The 15,631-nt window shown below is 43.7% G+C and overlaps 1 protein-coding gene across 2 annotated transcripts in view; it reads right to left on the bottom strand.

Annotated features, from left to right (window-relative positions):
* Positions 1-15,631, bottom strand: part of CFAP46 (cilia and flagella associated protein 46) — a 333,386-nt gene that overhangs the window by 292,148 nt on the left and 25,607 nt on the right. For both annotated transcript variants that reach the window (XM_073596084.1, XM_073596086.1), the window contains exons 6-9: positions 14,809-14,973; positions 14,591-14,714; positions 9,405-9,499; positions 471-581 (exon numbers count right to left, since the gene is read on the bottom strand). In XM_073596084.1, the coding sequence (XP_073452185.1) occupies positions 471-581; positions 9,405-9,499; positions 14,591-14,714; positions 14,809-14,973 (495 nt within the window). The remainder of the gene's footprint in view (positions 1-470; positions 582-9,404; positions 9,500-14,590; positions 14,715-14,808; positions 14,974-15,631) is intronic.

Genomic DNA, 15,631 nt, shown 5'->3' with positions numbered 1-15,631 from the left:
TAAACAATACAGTGGCATTTTCCAGCATCACAGCCAAGACTATTTTTAATGTTGTAATCAAATCATCCTATTAACTTTCATAATGGAGTCAAGCGAACATAGTTAAATGAAATTCAACCTCTATTAAAATGAAAGTTCCTTGTCCATAATACATGAACAGCATGCTTGATCCTATATATGATTTTTCCTATCTAAGCCACTCTCACGTCAATACATCCAAACGCACAGACTCTGTGTCCGCACTAAGGTGCTGCCATAACGGTCCCGGGTGTAACATCCCAAATAAGGAAGAGATCATGTACAAAGTGAAGTAGCTCTTAGCAAGCACATTCAGATCAGCAAGAGACACCTGTGCCCTTTTCTCATTATTCAAACAGTTGGGAGATTCTGCTAATTGTAAAATCATTCAGTTACTTTAAAAATTCATGACACCAAAAGAACCAAACGACAAAAGAAGTAATTAAGCTTACTTTTCAGATGTGGATAAGGATAAAGCGGGTTCCTGAGCAACAGCCACAAGTTTATAAATTTCACTTAGACTTGTAAAAATGTCCTTTGTTGTCAGAGAGCTGTTTAGTTGCCTAAGAGAGAAAATGTAAAAGAGGTGACATTGGACAAGACATATTTTCTGTTTCAATATGTTTACTGAAAGGTTTTTTCCAAAGAGGACACAGATTGTAGGCAAAGAATGACATCAGGGATAAGGTCCACAACGCAGGTGGAACATATCAAAACATTAAAGCAGTTGTAAACCATTTTTTTTTCTTTTCCTTATCTGCAAGGCAAAGGCATAGTGTGCTAGTATACACTGCATACTAGCACATTATGTGAAACTTACCTCAAAACTAAGCCTTCCAGCGATGCAATGTCATCGCTGGAGACAGTGTCCATCTTCACCCGGTCTTCCTTCTGGGTTCGCGGACTCCAGCTCTGTTACTGGCCGGAGCCGTGATGAAGTCACTCCTGCACGTGCATGCGGGAGCTCCCGGGCCATGGCACAGGGCTCTGAAGAAACAGCACAGGCGGCCGTTCCCTCAGCGCGCATGCGCCAGTGATAACTGGCTGCATGTACAGTAAATATCTCCTAAATGGTGCATGTTTAGGAGATATTTACACTACATATAGGTAAGCTTTATTATAGGCTTACCTATAGGTAAAGCTTAAAGAGGAGTTCTGCCTGGGGGAAAAAAAAAGAAAAGCCAGCAGCTATAAATACTATTTTTATTACTAGTAGCTGCTGACTTTTAATATATGGACACTTACCTGTCCAGGGAGCCCACGTTGTCGGCAAACCCAGCCGATTTTCAGATCGGCTGTTGAGTGCTGCCGCCGCAGCAGTAAGGCCTTTTGGCTTCACAACTGGTTCCCTACTGCGCATGTGCAAAGCGCGCTGTGCTTTCTAGCTGGCCTGGCAGTGAGGGAAGAATGAGGGGGGCCGAACTTAAGAGGGACGGCACTGCGGCGCTGTCTCCCAGAAGTGGGTAAGGATACCGGTCAAAAACAGGTACCCATTCCCCCCTCCCCCATGAAAGGTGGCAAAATGTGGCACCGGAGGGGGAGGAGAAAGCTTCCTCTATAAGAACAAGTAAAAAAGGATCCAAATAATATACTACCAGTCATTTTTAACACAAAGGGTTGCCGTGTAAAGTACAGTATAAGTTCAACAAAAAGTTCTCATAAAGCATACAACAATCCTATATTAGAACATATAATTTTGCCAAGCTCAAGAAAGAACGGGGAGAAGAGAGAACAAAAGGGAAGGAGAGACAACGAAAGGAAAAGGAACAAGAAAGAAGAAAGAGGGGAAAAGAAGAAATAAAACAAAAAGGAGAAAGAAGAAAGACCGTCCAAGCGCCCACCTCCCCTCCACTGCCCACACTCCTCAGTCAGCTGGATTTTTGAAATACTTAATCCAAGGATCCAAAACACGGTCAAACATAGCAGTCTTACCCTTCAAGATATGAACCAGCTTTTCGTTGAGCATAATCCATGTCAAGTTATTTTTCATAGTAGCCAGATCTACCACTAGTTTCTTTCAAGCAGTCGCTATAGCAATTTGTGCCACAAGAAACATAAAGTGAATTAAAGACTAAACATGTTTGGGCGCGCAAGCAACAAGCTCGTTAGGAAGAGCCACCTTAGGGTCTTAAATATATTCATAATTGTCACAGAATAGATCAGGGAATGAACTCTGATCCAAAACCAGCACACCTTGGAACAGGTCCACCACGTGGAAAATCATGCAAGGTTGACCACAACCCTAAAAGCACAGAGAGGAGACCCATTGGTACATTTTCGAGAGGCGGTCTGGCACCATGTACCATCTAAAAAGTACCTTATACCCTCCCTCCACCAGGGCTGGACAAGACATACATTCGTGTTCACCAAAATTACTGTAAACCAGCCATAAACCTGAATTACCTGTGCAAGACCCAGCCTCATACTTTCCATTTACCTTCCCTGGTTGGCACAGCCCTGCCAAATGCTAGGGACAGTAGCATTTTACATTATTTGTACACCTACATCACAGTGCTGGATTAAACTCTTTAGAGACACCTAGGCAGTCGAACCCTTTGGGCCCCCCTGGCAGGTTTCTGGAGGCTTTTTGTGCTTGCGCTCTATTAGGATATTATAGAACTAAGTAGGATGCACGTTGGCTGCTAGATGGAGATGACCATCACTAATGTACATTATATGTACGTAGGTTACACCTATTTTTTTTACAAACTGACATCTGAAAGATGATGAACTGTAATGTGAATCTGATGTCTAAGGTTTATGTACTTTAAGTTGTTATTGGGTACATTACATTAAAACAGTATTTTCTCTATAGAGTCTTTAATGTAAAATTTTGTTTCTTTGAGTTGATTCATTTTTTTCTATCTTTTGTAAACTATTTAAAAAAGCTTCACTGTAATTTTCTTTCAAGATCATGTAGCTGAATTCACAATTGCTTAAACTTAAGAAATTCATTTTTTTTTTATTTTATTGGATATGTTTTATAGCAGAAAGTAAAAAAAAAAAAAATATATATATTTTTTTTAATTGTCAATCTTTTTTGATTATAGCACAAAAAGTAAATAACACAGTGGTGATCAAATACCAGTGGTGATCAAAAAATAGGATTTTTTAAAACAGCTTACCTGTAAAATCCTTTTCTTTCGAAGGACATCACGGGACACAGAGCCTCAGTAATTACTGATGGGTTATATAGGTATCACTGGTGATTGGACACTGGCACACTCTATCAGGAAGTTCAACCCCAAAGGCGATATCCTCATGCCTTCTCACATCCACCTGATAGAATCTGGTGAATGTATGAACTGAAGACCAGGTTGCGGCCTTGCAGATTTGAGCCATAGAGGCCTGGTGATGCACTGCCCAAGAAGCACCAATAGCCCTTGTGAAATGTGCCCTGATCTGAAACGGAGGAATCTTCTGTTTCAAACCGTAAGCTTGAATGATCAACTGTCGAATCCATTTAGAAATGGTAGCTTTTGACGCTGCCTGTCCTCTACTGGGACCCTCTGGCAGCACAAACAAAACATCCGTCCTGCGGATCTGAGCAGTTGCCCCTAGATAGGCCTCTCTCTTCCGGAGAACAGGGATCTGGAAAAATGGAAGGTAGAACAATGTCTTGGTTTAAATGAAAATCAGAAACCACCTTCGGTAAAAAACTAGGATGAGGGCGTAGTACCACTCTATCCTTGTGTATAATCAAATAAGGCTCCTTACAGGAAAGAGCTGCTAATTCTGATACTCTTCTAGCAGAAGAGATGGCCACCAGAAAAATTAATTTCCTTGTCAACAAGACCAAAGGAATCTGACTTATTGGTTCAAAAGGCTGTTTCTGTAACACAGCCAGGACCAAGTTCAAGTCCCAGGGGTTTAGGGGCTCTTTAACCGGAGGATTAAGACGCATCACCCCCTGCATAAAGTTTCGGACCAAAGAATGCGAAGCAAGTGGCCGCTGAAATAATACTGATAAAGCAGAGACCTGGCCCTTGATGGTACTCAAGGCCAGCTTCATCTCTAATCCTAATTGTAGAAAATCAAGAATTCTACCTATGACATATTTCCTGGGATGCCAACCTCTGGATTCACACCAGGTTATATAAGCTTTCCAGACTCTATGATAAATCATCCTGGAAGCTGGCTTCCTTGCATTAATCAAGGTAGATATGACAGGACCTGACAGCCCACGACTCTTGAGAACGTGGGTCTCAATAGCCAAACCGTCAAATTTAGCGTTTGTAAGGCAGGATGGAACACTGGACCTTGAGATAACAGGTCTGGGCGTACCGGTAGTGTCCACGAGGAACCTACTGTCATCCTTACTATTTCTGCATACCAAGTCCTTCTGGGCCAAGCGGGGGCCACCAGAAGTACCGACTTCCTTTCCTGCCTGATCCTGCGAAGGAGTCGTGGTAGTAGCAGAATAGGCGGGAATGCGTAAATCAGTGAGAACCGATGCCACGGAATCACCAACGCATCCATCCCGCATGCAAGAGGATCTTTTGTCCTTGCCACAAATCTGTCTATCTTTTTGTTGAATCGGGATGCAAAGAGATCTACATCTGGAACCCCCCATCTTTGGCATATGGCCCAAAAGACGTCGGGATGCAGAGACCATTCCCCTGGAAGTAACTGCTGGCGACTTAGATAGTCCGCCTGCCAATTCTCTATTCCCGGGATGAAAACTGCCGATATGCATGGCACATGCATCTCTGCCCAGACTAAGATCTGGTTCACCTCTTTTTGAGCAGCTCGGCTCCGGATGCCTCCCTGATGATTGACATAAGCCACTGCTGTGGCATTGTCGGACTGGATCCTGACCGGACAACCCTGTAGCCTGATAGTCCAGGCCTTTAGAGCTAGATGTATCGCCCGGATCTCCAGAATGTTGATGGGTAAGGTCCTCTCTGTCTTGGACCATACCCCTTGGACCGCAGCCTGTTCCAGAACTGCTCCCCAACCTGACAGACTGGCATCTGTTGTTACCACCGTCCAGGTAACCGGTAGAAAGGATTTCCCCTTCTGCAGGTTTTCGGGTATGAGCCACCAATTGAGGCTCTGACGCACCGCATGCGACAGGTGCATCGGAAAGTCTAATGCCTGAACTTTCCTGTTCCAGGTCGACAGAATACTGTGTTGCAGCATTCTTGAGTGAAACTGAGCATAGGGAACTGCTTCGAATGAAGACACCATCTTCCCTAGTAGCCTCATACAAAGGCGGACTGAGGGACCCTTCTTGGTCCTTACTGTCAGAATCAGCTCTCTCAAAGCAGTGATCTTTGCCTAGGGTAGAAATATTTTCTCCTGGCCTGTATCTATAATCAGACCTAAATACTCCAGTCTTCTTACTGGTTTTAGGAAAGACTTTTCTAAGTTGAGGATCCAACCCAGGTGTTCTAGATACCTGACTGTGGTCCTCAAGTTTCCATTCAAAGAGGCTACCGACCGGTCTATCAAGAGCAGGTCGTCTAGGTATGCTATGACAGCTATACCCTGAGCCCTTAATCTGGCCAGAAGAGGAGCCAAGATCTTTGTGAACACTCGAGGTGCAGTGGCTATCCCGAAAGGCAGAGCCACAAACTGGAAATGGCGCCCTCCTACCTCGAAGCGCAGAAACTTCTGATGAGCAGGAAAAATGGGCACATGCACATATGCATCTCTGATGTCTATTGATGCCAGAAATTCTCCTCCCTGCAGGGTGGGAACTACTGTTCGAATTGATTCCATGCGGAAGGATTGAATCCTTAGGAATCGGTTCAGATCCCTTAAGTCCAGAATGGGCCTGACATCCCCATTTGGCTTTTGGACCGTAAAAAGGTTGGAATAAAAGCCCAATCTCTGGTCCTTTTCGGGAACTATCATAATGACCTCCTGCGACAAAAGTCGCTCTAACACTAGAAGGAGCGACTGCTTTTTCTCTGGGTCTCTGGGAACACCTGATCTGAGGAACTGAGGAGAGGGGAATTCCTGAAACTCCAGCTTGTACCCTAAGGTTACCGTGGAGACTACCCATCTGTCCTGGAAATCCTCCTGCCAGAGCTCTGAGAACTGTCGCAGTCTTCCCCCCACTCGAGTGAGCGGGGGCGCCCCCTCATGCAGAGGTCTTAGTGTTTTGCCTAGTAGGCTTCTTTCCCCAGGACTTCTTTTGTCCCTGGGGTTGACTCTTGTCTCTGGACCCCGATGGAGGCGGCCGTCGAGACTGCCTGGAGGCTGAAGCCCCCGGCGCTGGGGAAAGAGTCCGTTTGAAAGAGGGACGCTTACTCTTCTTCTTGACAGGTAAGAGAGTGCTTTTCCCACAAGAGATTCCCTTGATATAGTTATCCAAGTCCTCTCCAAACAACCTTGCACCACGAAATGGAAACCCAGCCAGTAGCTTCTTACATGGTGCTTCGGCTGACCAATTTTTCAACCATAGGATTCTACGTACATGCACCAACCCCAGTGAAAGACGGGAGGTTTGCACGATAGAATCTCTAATGGCATCAACCACAAAGCATAAGGCCGCTGGAAGGTTAGCAAACCCCTGGGCCTGCTGTTCAGGTAATACTTTGATGACCTGCTTAACATGGTCTCTTAAGTATTGACAGACTCCAATCGCTGCTACTGCAGGTTGGGCCACTGATCCTGCTAAGGAGAAAACATCCTTCAATAGGGATTCCATCCTTTTATCTACAGGATCCCTGAGCATCTGAGCATTGTCTACAGGACAAGTCAGGCTATTATTTACGGAGGAAATGGCGGCATCAATAGCCGGTATTCCCCACATTTTAATAAACTTTTCTTCCATCGGATAAAGTGTTGAAAACTTTCTCGGCGGAAAAAAACGTTTGTCTGGGTGATCCCACTCAGAATAAATGAGCTTTTCAAGTAAAGTATGAACAGGAAAAGCATGTGCTGCTTGGAAAGGTTTCAGTGACCCCAAAGCAGAAGAGGATTCTTTAGCAGTTTCAGGTATGGGTAACTTAAATGTGGAGCGGACCAATCCAGTAAGGATCTGCACTAAGACTTTCTCCTCTTGGGAAGTCGCAGAGAGTCCCTCTCCACCTGATTCCTCCGAAGAGGAATCATCCGTCCCATCCCGATCCTCTGAAAGGGATTCATCTCCTTTATCCCAGAGCTCCTCTGTCTGAGGGTCTTGGGGAACAGAGGAAAGCCTAGTGCGTTTTCTTCCACTGAGTGAAGACGTAATCACGGCCATTAATCTTTCCTCTAGACCATTAATGGTTGAGGAAAAAACCTCTTGTGTAATATATACAGGGGCTGAAGTGCCAGAAGCAGGTGTAGCCCCTGACCCCAATGGCTCTCCCTGGCTAGCCGTCCCTGGCCCATCTTTAGGGGGGGAGGATGCTGCCGACAGGGGGCCCTCAGAACCTGAACGAGATCCCCTAGTGTCTCTGGTTCCTGGGGTGCTTGAACCTCTTCTACCCATAGTGCAAAGCAACAAGGTGTGAGGTATACAAATGAACACTGCCCGCTGAGCGATGTAGTCTGGCTAAGTCTGGTGTTACTTCAGTAAATGCTGCCTAGGAGAATGCCTGTGTCCCACCTTACATGCGACCCTCAGCTCTGTGTCTCTCAGAAGGCTGTGTGCACCTGTACAGAGTGCCTTTAATAGCCTGCAGCTGGCCTGAGTGGGAGTCTAAGCACTTGTGCTGACATCCCGCCCCCTCCTCTACCGCCCCCCCCCTCGAGTTTTGAAAAAAACGAGTGCTTCCCGCGCAGGCTGACTCTCCTGTCATGCTTCTGGAGAAAGGCTGGGGATGGGGGGGGTGGAGGGAGAGAGGCTGGTAACAAGATCTGCCTGAACAGCTATCTTCAGAGATGGTGGCCATTAGGCCACAGAGCCCGGGTGGAATAACCACTTTCTAGACCCCTGTGGCCCCTCTCTAGCCTGGGGGGAACATTCAAACATGAGAAATCCCCCCTTCCATCTTACCTTGCAGCCGGCTTGAGACGCTGGGACATAAACAGCGATGAACAAACACTGAGACAGACAGTCAGCATGTGCAGGTTTGTGCTCTTGGCAGCCCCCGGTGGTCACAATAGGCATAGCATGCATTTACCTTAAAGGAGAAAAGCCACTAGAACTCAAAAATTCTGTGGAATCTCCTCTTACCTTATCCAGCTGCAGGGTGCTGTTTACACAGACCCAATCTTCACCTCTCACGGTGGGCTCCGTTTGAAAAAACCGTCAGAGACTGGGGCCCCCTACGAATAGGGGGATCCAACAGTTCTGGGACCGTAAAGCACCTCACCAGAAATTAGGAAGTTTAAAGCCATTTTCTGATCTGCGGGGTCCAGCTCTCTAAAAAGAGAAGCATTACGGGTAAAACCTCGTTTCTTCGGACACGAGGCCCGGGTACCATTCAATTCGGCCATGAAAAGACACTTTGAATGGATCCGGTTCGCCTGGCTTGCCCCAGTATAGGATCTTAGGATATTCCCTTTGGAGCTCAGCACAGGACATCTATACACGTCCATCACCTAAGACACTGGCGTAAAAACTGAGGTATCCCTGCAAGGGGGAGGGATTATATAGGGGGTTGAACTTCCTGATAGGGTGTGCCAGTGTCCAATCACCAGTGATACCTATATAACCCATCAGTAATTACTGAGGCTCTGTGTCCCGTGATGTTCGAGAAAGAAACAAAGCTCTATTTGGAGAAAGAGGGCTGACAATATAACCAAGTATTTTTTTAATAAGAAAAAAATTGTAATTCTGCATGTTTTTGTAATTTTATTAAAAAGAAACTTGTGTTTGTTTTTTTTCGGTAGGGTAGGCGCCTACAAATTTTGAGAATCTGGTCTTGGTAAAAATGTAATGTGAATTTTCGATTGTCCTCCCAGCTTTTCAAAACTGACAAAAAAAAAATCAATAGGAAATATTTATTTATTGCACAGAAGGAAAAGTTATAACAGCTAAACCAACTAGTAAAATCGAGGCCGGAATCCATGGACCTTATACTGCTAAGTGTATAGCTGGTCTTAGACAGTCCCCGTCCTTAGGCCACACCCCTCTAACATGTTTCTCCCCTCCTAGGGCTAAATCATAGAAGCAGTGGACTTCCCAAGAGGTTGTTTAGGAGCTTAGAGAGGTGCAGTTTTTCTATTGGCATTTCACAGCTAAACCAAATGTTAACAATTCTAATACTAATGATCTAAAAAAGACAAAACATTAAAGATGCAGTTGTCATTTTATCTTTAATCTGGAAATCTGCACAGATTAGGGGCTCATGATTTGTGCTCACACGGGGCCCCTCAATAGGGCTTAATTGCCACTGATTATTTTATATACCCACTCAACAACCTTCTCAATTAATCTGTTGTATCACGTAGGAATGGCATTAAAACTGGAAGGTGAATTTCCCCAGTGAAAAAGCGGTACTTACGATCTGAGCTTTTGAATTTTATAGATGACTGACAAACTTGCTGAACTTTTAGTTTCCTTAGCCGCTTTAGCAGAGTCAATTAATTTGTGATGCACCTTAATGTAAGAGAAGAATTCATTATTCATGGCAGACAGAAAACAAACATTAAATGCACTTTGCATGTATAGATCTAATTGACTAGTCACATGGATAGAGGCGTTTTACATAAATTATTAGACGAACTCCACAATACTAAGTACAGATAAAAAAAAGACTTTGCGAACCTCTTAAATACACACAGATTCACCTATTTTCACATTCTACCCTGGAATTTCAATAACATACTATCATAGCAGGTTTCTCAGGTTGGTATCCCACCTCCAACTGAACACAACAGGTAAAGGGAAAGCTAGCCAACATGTTCCTTTGATAGGAAACCATAGCCTGTCTGAAATTATGGCTACATCTCAGTGAACACAAGCAGACGTCCCCCTGAAGGAGGTTTTCTTTTACATTTCTTTCTGCAGCAATAAAAAGTTAATGCAGAATTATAAATCACTGTTTCAAGGCTGCTATTAGGTCTGCTATGTTACATTTGACACACATGAAAGCCTCAAAAAAGCAGCTAAAATTGCCATGAAATAAAGACTTAAGAACTCATCAAAAACGATTTGTTATCTTAAATGGCTGCATAAAGTAATCATGCTATAACTTCAGAAAACGATTTCCTTTTTGGCTAAAATAAAGCTAAATTTGATGGGCTATTCTAACTGTTAAGTATTTTGGTGCTGTGCATAGGCGTGCGCACGGGGTGTGCTAGGTGTGCCTGGACACACTCTAATTACCCTGTGTGGTGCAGATTACCCCTGTTTAAACCCCTGATATTTCACCAAAGCTCCCTAATGGAGCACCTAAAAAAATGTGTAAAAAAAAAAAAATTTAAATAAAATAAAAATAAAAACTACTGACACCATCCACTGCCCTACTGACACCATCCATTGCCCTACTGACACCAATTTCTGCCCTGCTGACACCGTCAGTATATATACACATGCACACACAAATATGTGTTAGCGCTTTGAGGCCCAGATAGCAAGCAATTGTGCAGCAAGTTTGAAAATGACTTGCTAAGCTATTGCTAGACTTGCCAGGCTTCACAAGTTTGTTTCATAATTGCAGCAAGTCCACATTGCATGACTCCAGATCAAGTTTCTTCGCAAACATTCTGCAAGTCTGCTGCAAGTTCTGGTTCAGTTATGTTGTGCTGTAGTCATCCCACCACAGGGGGCACTGTGGCTGAATTTTCATGCTGTAGACTTGCAGAGCTCTTGATGTAGACTCATCACTGAAACTCGGCTCTCGCTAGAGACTTGCCATACATATTTGTTACAAATTGGAAAAGTGTCAACCAGAACGTGTGCTTCAAGTGCTCTGCAAGTGTACAACTTGAAAGGGAAAATGTGCAGCAAGTTACCAGACTAACAATTCAACACAGCCACAAATTTGTCGCAAGTTATCCTTGCTTTCTGGGGGTGCACACCTATGGTGCTCTGTGTGTCCAATCTCCTTCTGGGGCATAAAGCTGAAATAGGAAAAATCCCAAGCTGCCACAAACTCGCCATTTCCCTCTTTCACCTGCTATTGGAATTGTCTTCCAGCAACTGCCGGCCACTATTGGATGTCTTCCTCTTTCACCCATTGTCACCTGACCTGGCAAATAGCCTATAGCTGACCTCCAGAATCCTGGCCATGTTGACCCTTAGCTTACTTTCAACATCCTCAATAAAACACTTTTAAATAAAAAAAAAATGCCTTTTTTTTTTTAGAAACGTTTTTATTTTATATGATGTCATCATCTCTTTCTTTCAGTTTTACTTAGCCTGGGTGCTGGGGATCTAGGCACATCCAAAGTTGGGAAACTGCATTACCCATTATACCAAGGGAATTCAATGACATCCAAGCAGGAGGTGCTCATGAGTGTGCTTTCATTGAAAGTGGGCCGCAAAAGAGTGTGGCAGAGATCATACCCACCTATAGAAAAAAGCATGTTGTCAGCACATCTCCATTCCCTTTAGAAAAATACAAGGGAAAGGTCATGCAACCAGGAGACAATTCTTCATAGGAATAAAACTGCAGTGCACAAACTTGAACAACCATGAAACATGAGGAAAAAGGGGCATGTTAAAAAGAATGGACTTTTAAAACAAAAGCTCAGCATTTTTGCACAAGGCAGTAAAGCACATTTATAATGATAATCTGTTCCTCCTGGCTGAAATTCAGCGTTGACATTTTACCAGTTGCCTTGTGGTGCTGGTCATTAAAACTTCATGAACTGATATCCTGCTATTCTCTACCAATCTCTCACCCTCCATGTACATCACTGTATATAGTTTGCTTTTGCATTGATTTATAGTTTACCTATACCTGTTCTATTTATCATTGTGTATCATTGGCTACCTTGTTTTTTATTTGTAGTGTTTACCTGCTTTTAGTGCATTTTAAGTATGTCTCACCAACTGTGCTTATTTGTGTACTTCCTCCAGAACTTACCATTCTTGCTCCACCTCAAAAACAGTATATGTTTTCCGACAGGTACTCATGATATAGTACAGGTCCGTATATTTTGTTTGTGTAGGTTTTGTTATCAATCAGCGTAACGCAGTGAAGTGCACACACACACACACACAAAAAATTTACATTAGATGCAAGAAATGGGAAGCCATTTAGCAATTCATCCATCCCATCGAAGTAGGCCTTTAGGGCTCCTTTCATGTGGGCATTGTCGGTGTGACAAAACCATGCAGTTAGGACATGTTTTTAATGCACTTCAGTCACCGGTTAGGCAGTCTTGTGCACATTGACATGACTATATTCTGGATTTATGTCCTGCATCTGCTCCTGAGGAAGTGGAGCACATTCCACAAAACGCGTCAAGCTTTTTGGATGCAGTTTATCTTAATCATGCGTTTGCATCTAAATCAGGGATGTCAAACTCAATTTCATCGTGGGCCACATCAGCATTATGATTGTCCTCAAAAGGGCCGGTTGTATCTGTAAGATTAGATGTCCAGCGCATCCCCTGCCCTTACATTAGATGTCAAGAGTCACCCCACCATCAGAAGTTGAGTCCCCTACTCTCCCTAACATCACAGTGCACCCTCTTTCCTTATGCTGCTGCTGCTGGGAAGAAGCTGGATGCATTGCTTGAAAGCAGAAAGTAGGGGTCTGGAGGAGGACCAGAGGAGGGCTGGAGCTCTCCTGCAGCTGCAGGAGAGGTGTAAGGGCCACATGAAATGGCCTGGAGGGCAGGATTCGGCCCACGGGCCTTGTGTTTGACACCTGTGATCTAAATCATGTATATGAATTTTTGGAATTTCTCAGAGATCATGTATTTTTAACCACTTCAGCCCCGGAAGAATTTACCCCCTTCCTGACCAGAGCACTTTTTGCGATTTGGCACTGTGTCGCTTTAACTGACAATTGCGCGGTCGTGCGATGTAGCTCCCAAAGAAAATTGATGTCCTTTTTTTCCCACAAATAGAGCTTTCTTTTGGTGGTATTTGATCGCCTCTGCATTTTTTATTTTTTGCGCTATAACAAAAATAGAGCGACAATTTTGAAAAAAACGCTTTATTTATTTATATATTTTTGGTAAAAGAAATCGCAATAAGCAATTATTGATTGGTTTGCACAAAAGTTATAGCGTTTACAAAATAGGGGATAGTTTTATGGCATTTTTATTAATATTTTTTTTTTTTTTAAATGGCGGCGATCAGCAATTTTTATTGTGACTGCAACATTATGGCGGACATTATGGCGGACATCGGACATTTTTGACACATTTTTGGGACCACTGTCATTTATACAGCAATCAGTGCTATAAAAATGCACTGATTCCTGTGTAAATGACACTGGCAGTGAAGGGGTTAACCACTAGGGGGCGGGGAGGGGTTAAATCAGTACTAGGGAGTGATTTCTAACTGTCAGGGGGAGGGGCTGTGTATGTGACGTCAATGATCTCTGCTCCGATGACAGGGAGCATAGATCGAGTGACACTGTCACTAGGCAGAACGGGGAGATGCTGTTTACATCAGCATCTCCCCGTTCTTCCTCCCTGTGAGGCGATCGCCGGTATCCCCGCGGCGATCGAGTCCGCGGGACCCGCTGGCCGCCTCTTAAAAGGCAACGTACAGGTACGTGATTTTGCCTGTACGAGCCCTTCTGCTGCAGTATATATGCGTGAGGCGGTCAGCAAGCGGTTAATCAATTTGATGTCAAGGAAATGCTTATCAGCTCATACTAACCTTCTTAATTTTTTGTAATATCTCATGTTTTTATCTGTATACTTACGTGCTAATAAATATGTGAATCTTTATTACCAGCTGTGTGTTGCATGCCTCATTCATTGCCCCAACTCTCTCCTTTTTATTGCCATGACTATAAAACTTTGCAGTGCGGCTCAGAAAAAAAAGTAGGGCATGTCGCCCTCGACAGGTGCCTGCTAAAGCACTCCATAGAGATGTATAGGGCTGCGCTGCAATCGCCTCCTGATCACTTGCTTACTGTAGGCCAGCAGCTTCTGACATTCTGATCCACCACAGATTGTATTTCAGTAGCATTTCCCATGTGAAAGGGGCCTAAGTTAATGGTATTTGGGGACCTAAGCAGCTCCTTGTTTTTAAGACAATACACTATTTTAAAGTGGAACTTCACTCTCTTAATCATATTTGACTATTCTTAATCCTTATGCTGCTAGCAATAGTAAATAAAGTATATCATACTTACTTGTTTTAACTTTTTTTTTTACATCTTTTCAGTTACTTTCTGGTTTCCATGCATAGGCAAATGATGTTATTCATCTCAGAAGTCTTCAGGAGGGGGGCTTTCTCAGCCAAGCACATCCTCCTGTGCCTGAGCTAAGGGCAGATGGATTCCAGGAAGTAAATGCCACATGAATCATTTGCCTTTACTCAAGATGGCCCTGGCCAGAAATGCTAGGGGGTGTTTTACAAAGTGATTTCTCAACAAAATAAAGCATGGAGTCATGGATGGATGAGGGAGTTTGCTTTGAAAATTAAAAATCAATTAAATAGCATTTTTGGTTTGTGGTGCTCAGATGCCATGTAGTTTCGCTTTAAGAGTACATCTTCAAAGGTCATTAATACAGATACTTCGATCACATATGAAATCAAGGCAAAGCAGATTACCATCTTAGAAAATAGTAGAGGGTATTTGTGAGGGACATTGGCTTTAATGAACTCAGCAGCCAGTGAGGCACAGTCCACAGCTTCCTTCATCTTCTGGCCATCCAGAAAACATTCCAGCAGCTCCCTAATAAGACAGAAGAGAAATGTTTGCCCACATGACATGACTAAACGTTTGCAAGCTTTCTTCTCCTATCAATAAGACAACCCAAAATACTCACATCATCAAGTCAGCTCTCCAAATCTTGTCATCATCATCTGTTTCACCCAAAGCCTTTACAACACTAGCAAGGCTATTAGTAAGGAGATGGCGACTGCCTGGCTTCAGAAATGGACGCACAGTTTGCCAGTATAGGACAGAGGCATTGTACACCAGGAACTGGTATCTGGAAAGGAACAGATGAAAGGACCAGTTCACGTAAAAGTAGAATTTAGGTGCCACTTGGCAGCTCAAGTCAGCCTACGACTTCTTAAGTGTCTTCCATATTCCAAAAGCAAGATCTCCCTGCCATAATTCCTGACTCCTTTTTGGTCAAACTTGAAGATCTGCATTTTCTGCTCCTGATGCTGCATTCTTCATTATATACAATAATGAAAAAACTAGCAGGGAGAGCGGTGCCTCTCATATTGAACAGGACCCAGGGGTTTGACTGCAGAGGTTACAGCAACAGAGGCCCAATTTTGGATGGAATTGTGGATTTTCTGTCTAGTAGCTCATGAGGTTTCCAAAAATGGCAGAAACAGACTGTAGCATCATACAGTTGCTTTTGTGCTATAGGCGCAAAAAATGATTGTTCTTCTTTTTATTACTCTAAACCAGCCTTTCTTAACCAGGGTTCTGGGGAACCCCAGGGTTTCTCCCAAAGGTTGCCAGGGGTTCCTTGCGCAAATAAAAAGTTCTGCCTCTCAGATAAGTACCCACGACACAAATTATCTTTTTGGCTGAGCAGCATTCTTCCCATTGATCACTAATGCAAGGAGCAATATTCCCAGTGTAAAGGGGTCTTTCTTCGATTGACTGCCAATGTAAAGAGGAAACACTAG

This window comes from Aquarana catesbeiana, linkage group LG08, assembly GCF_042186555.1.
Source record: "Aquarana catesbeiana isolate 2022-GZ linkage group LG08, ASM4218655v1, whole genome shotgun sequence".
In the NCBI taxonomy this organism is placed as follows: domain Eukaryota; kingdom Metazoa; phylum Chordata; class Amphibia; order Anura; family Ranidae; genus Aquarana; species Aquarana catesbeiana.
This window is presented reverse-complemented; position numbering and strand designations above follow the sequence as displayed.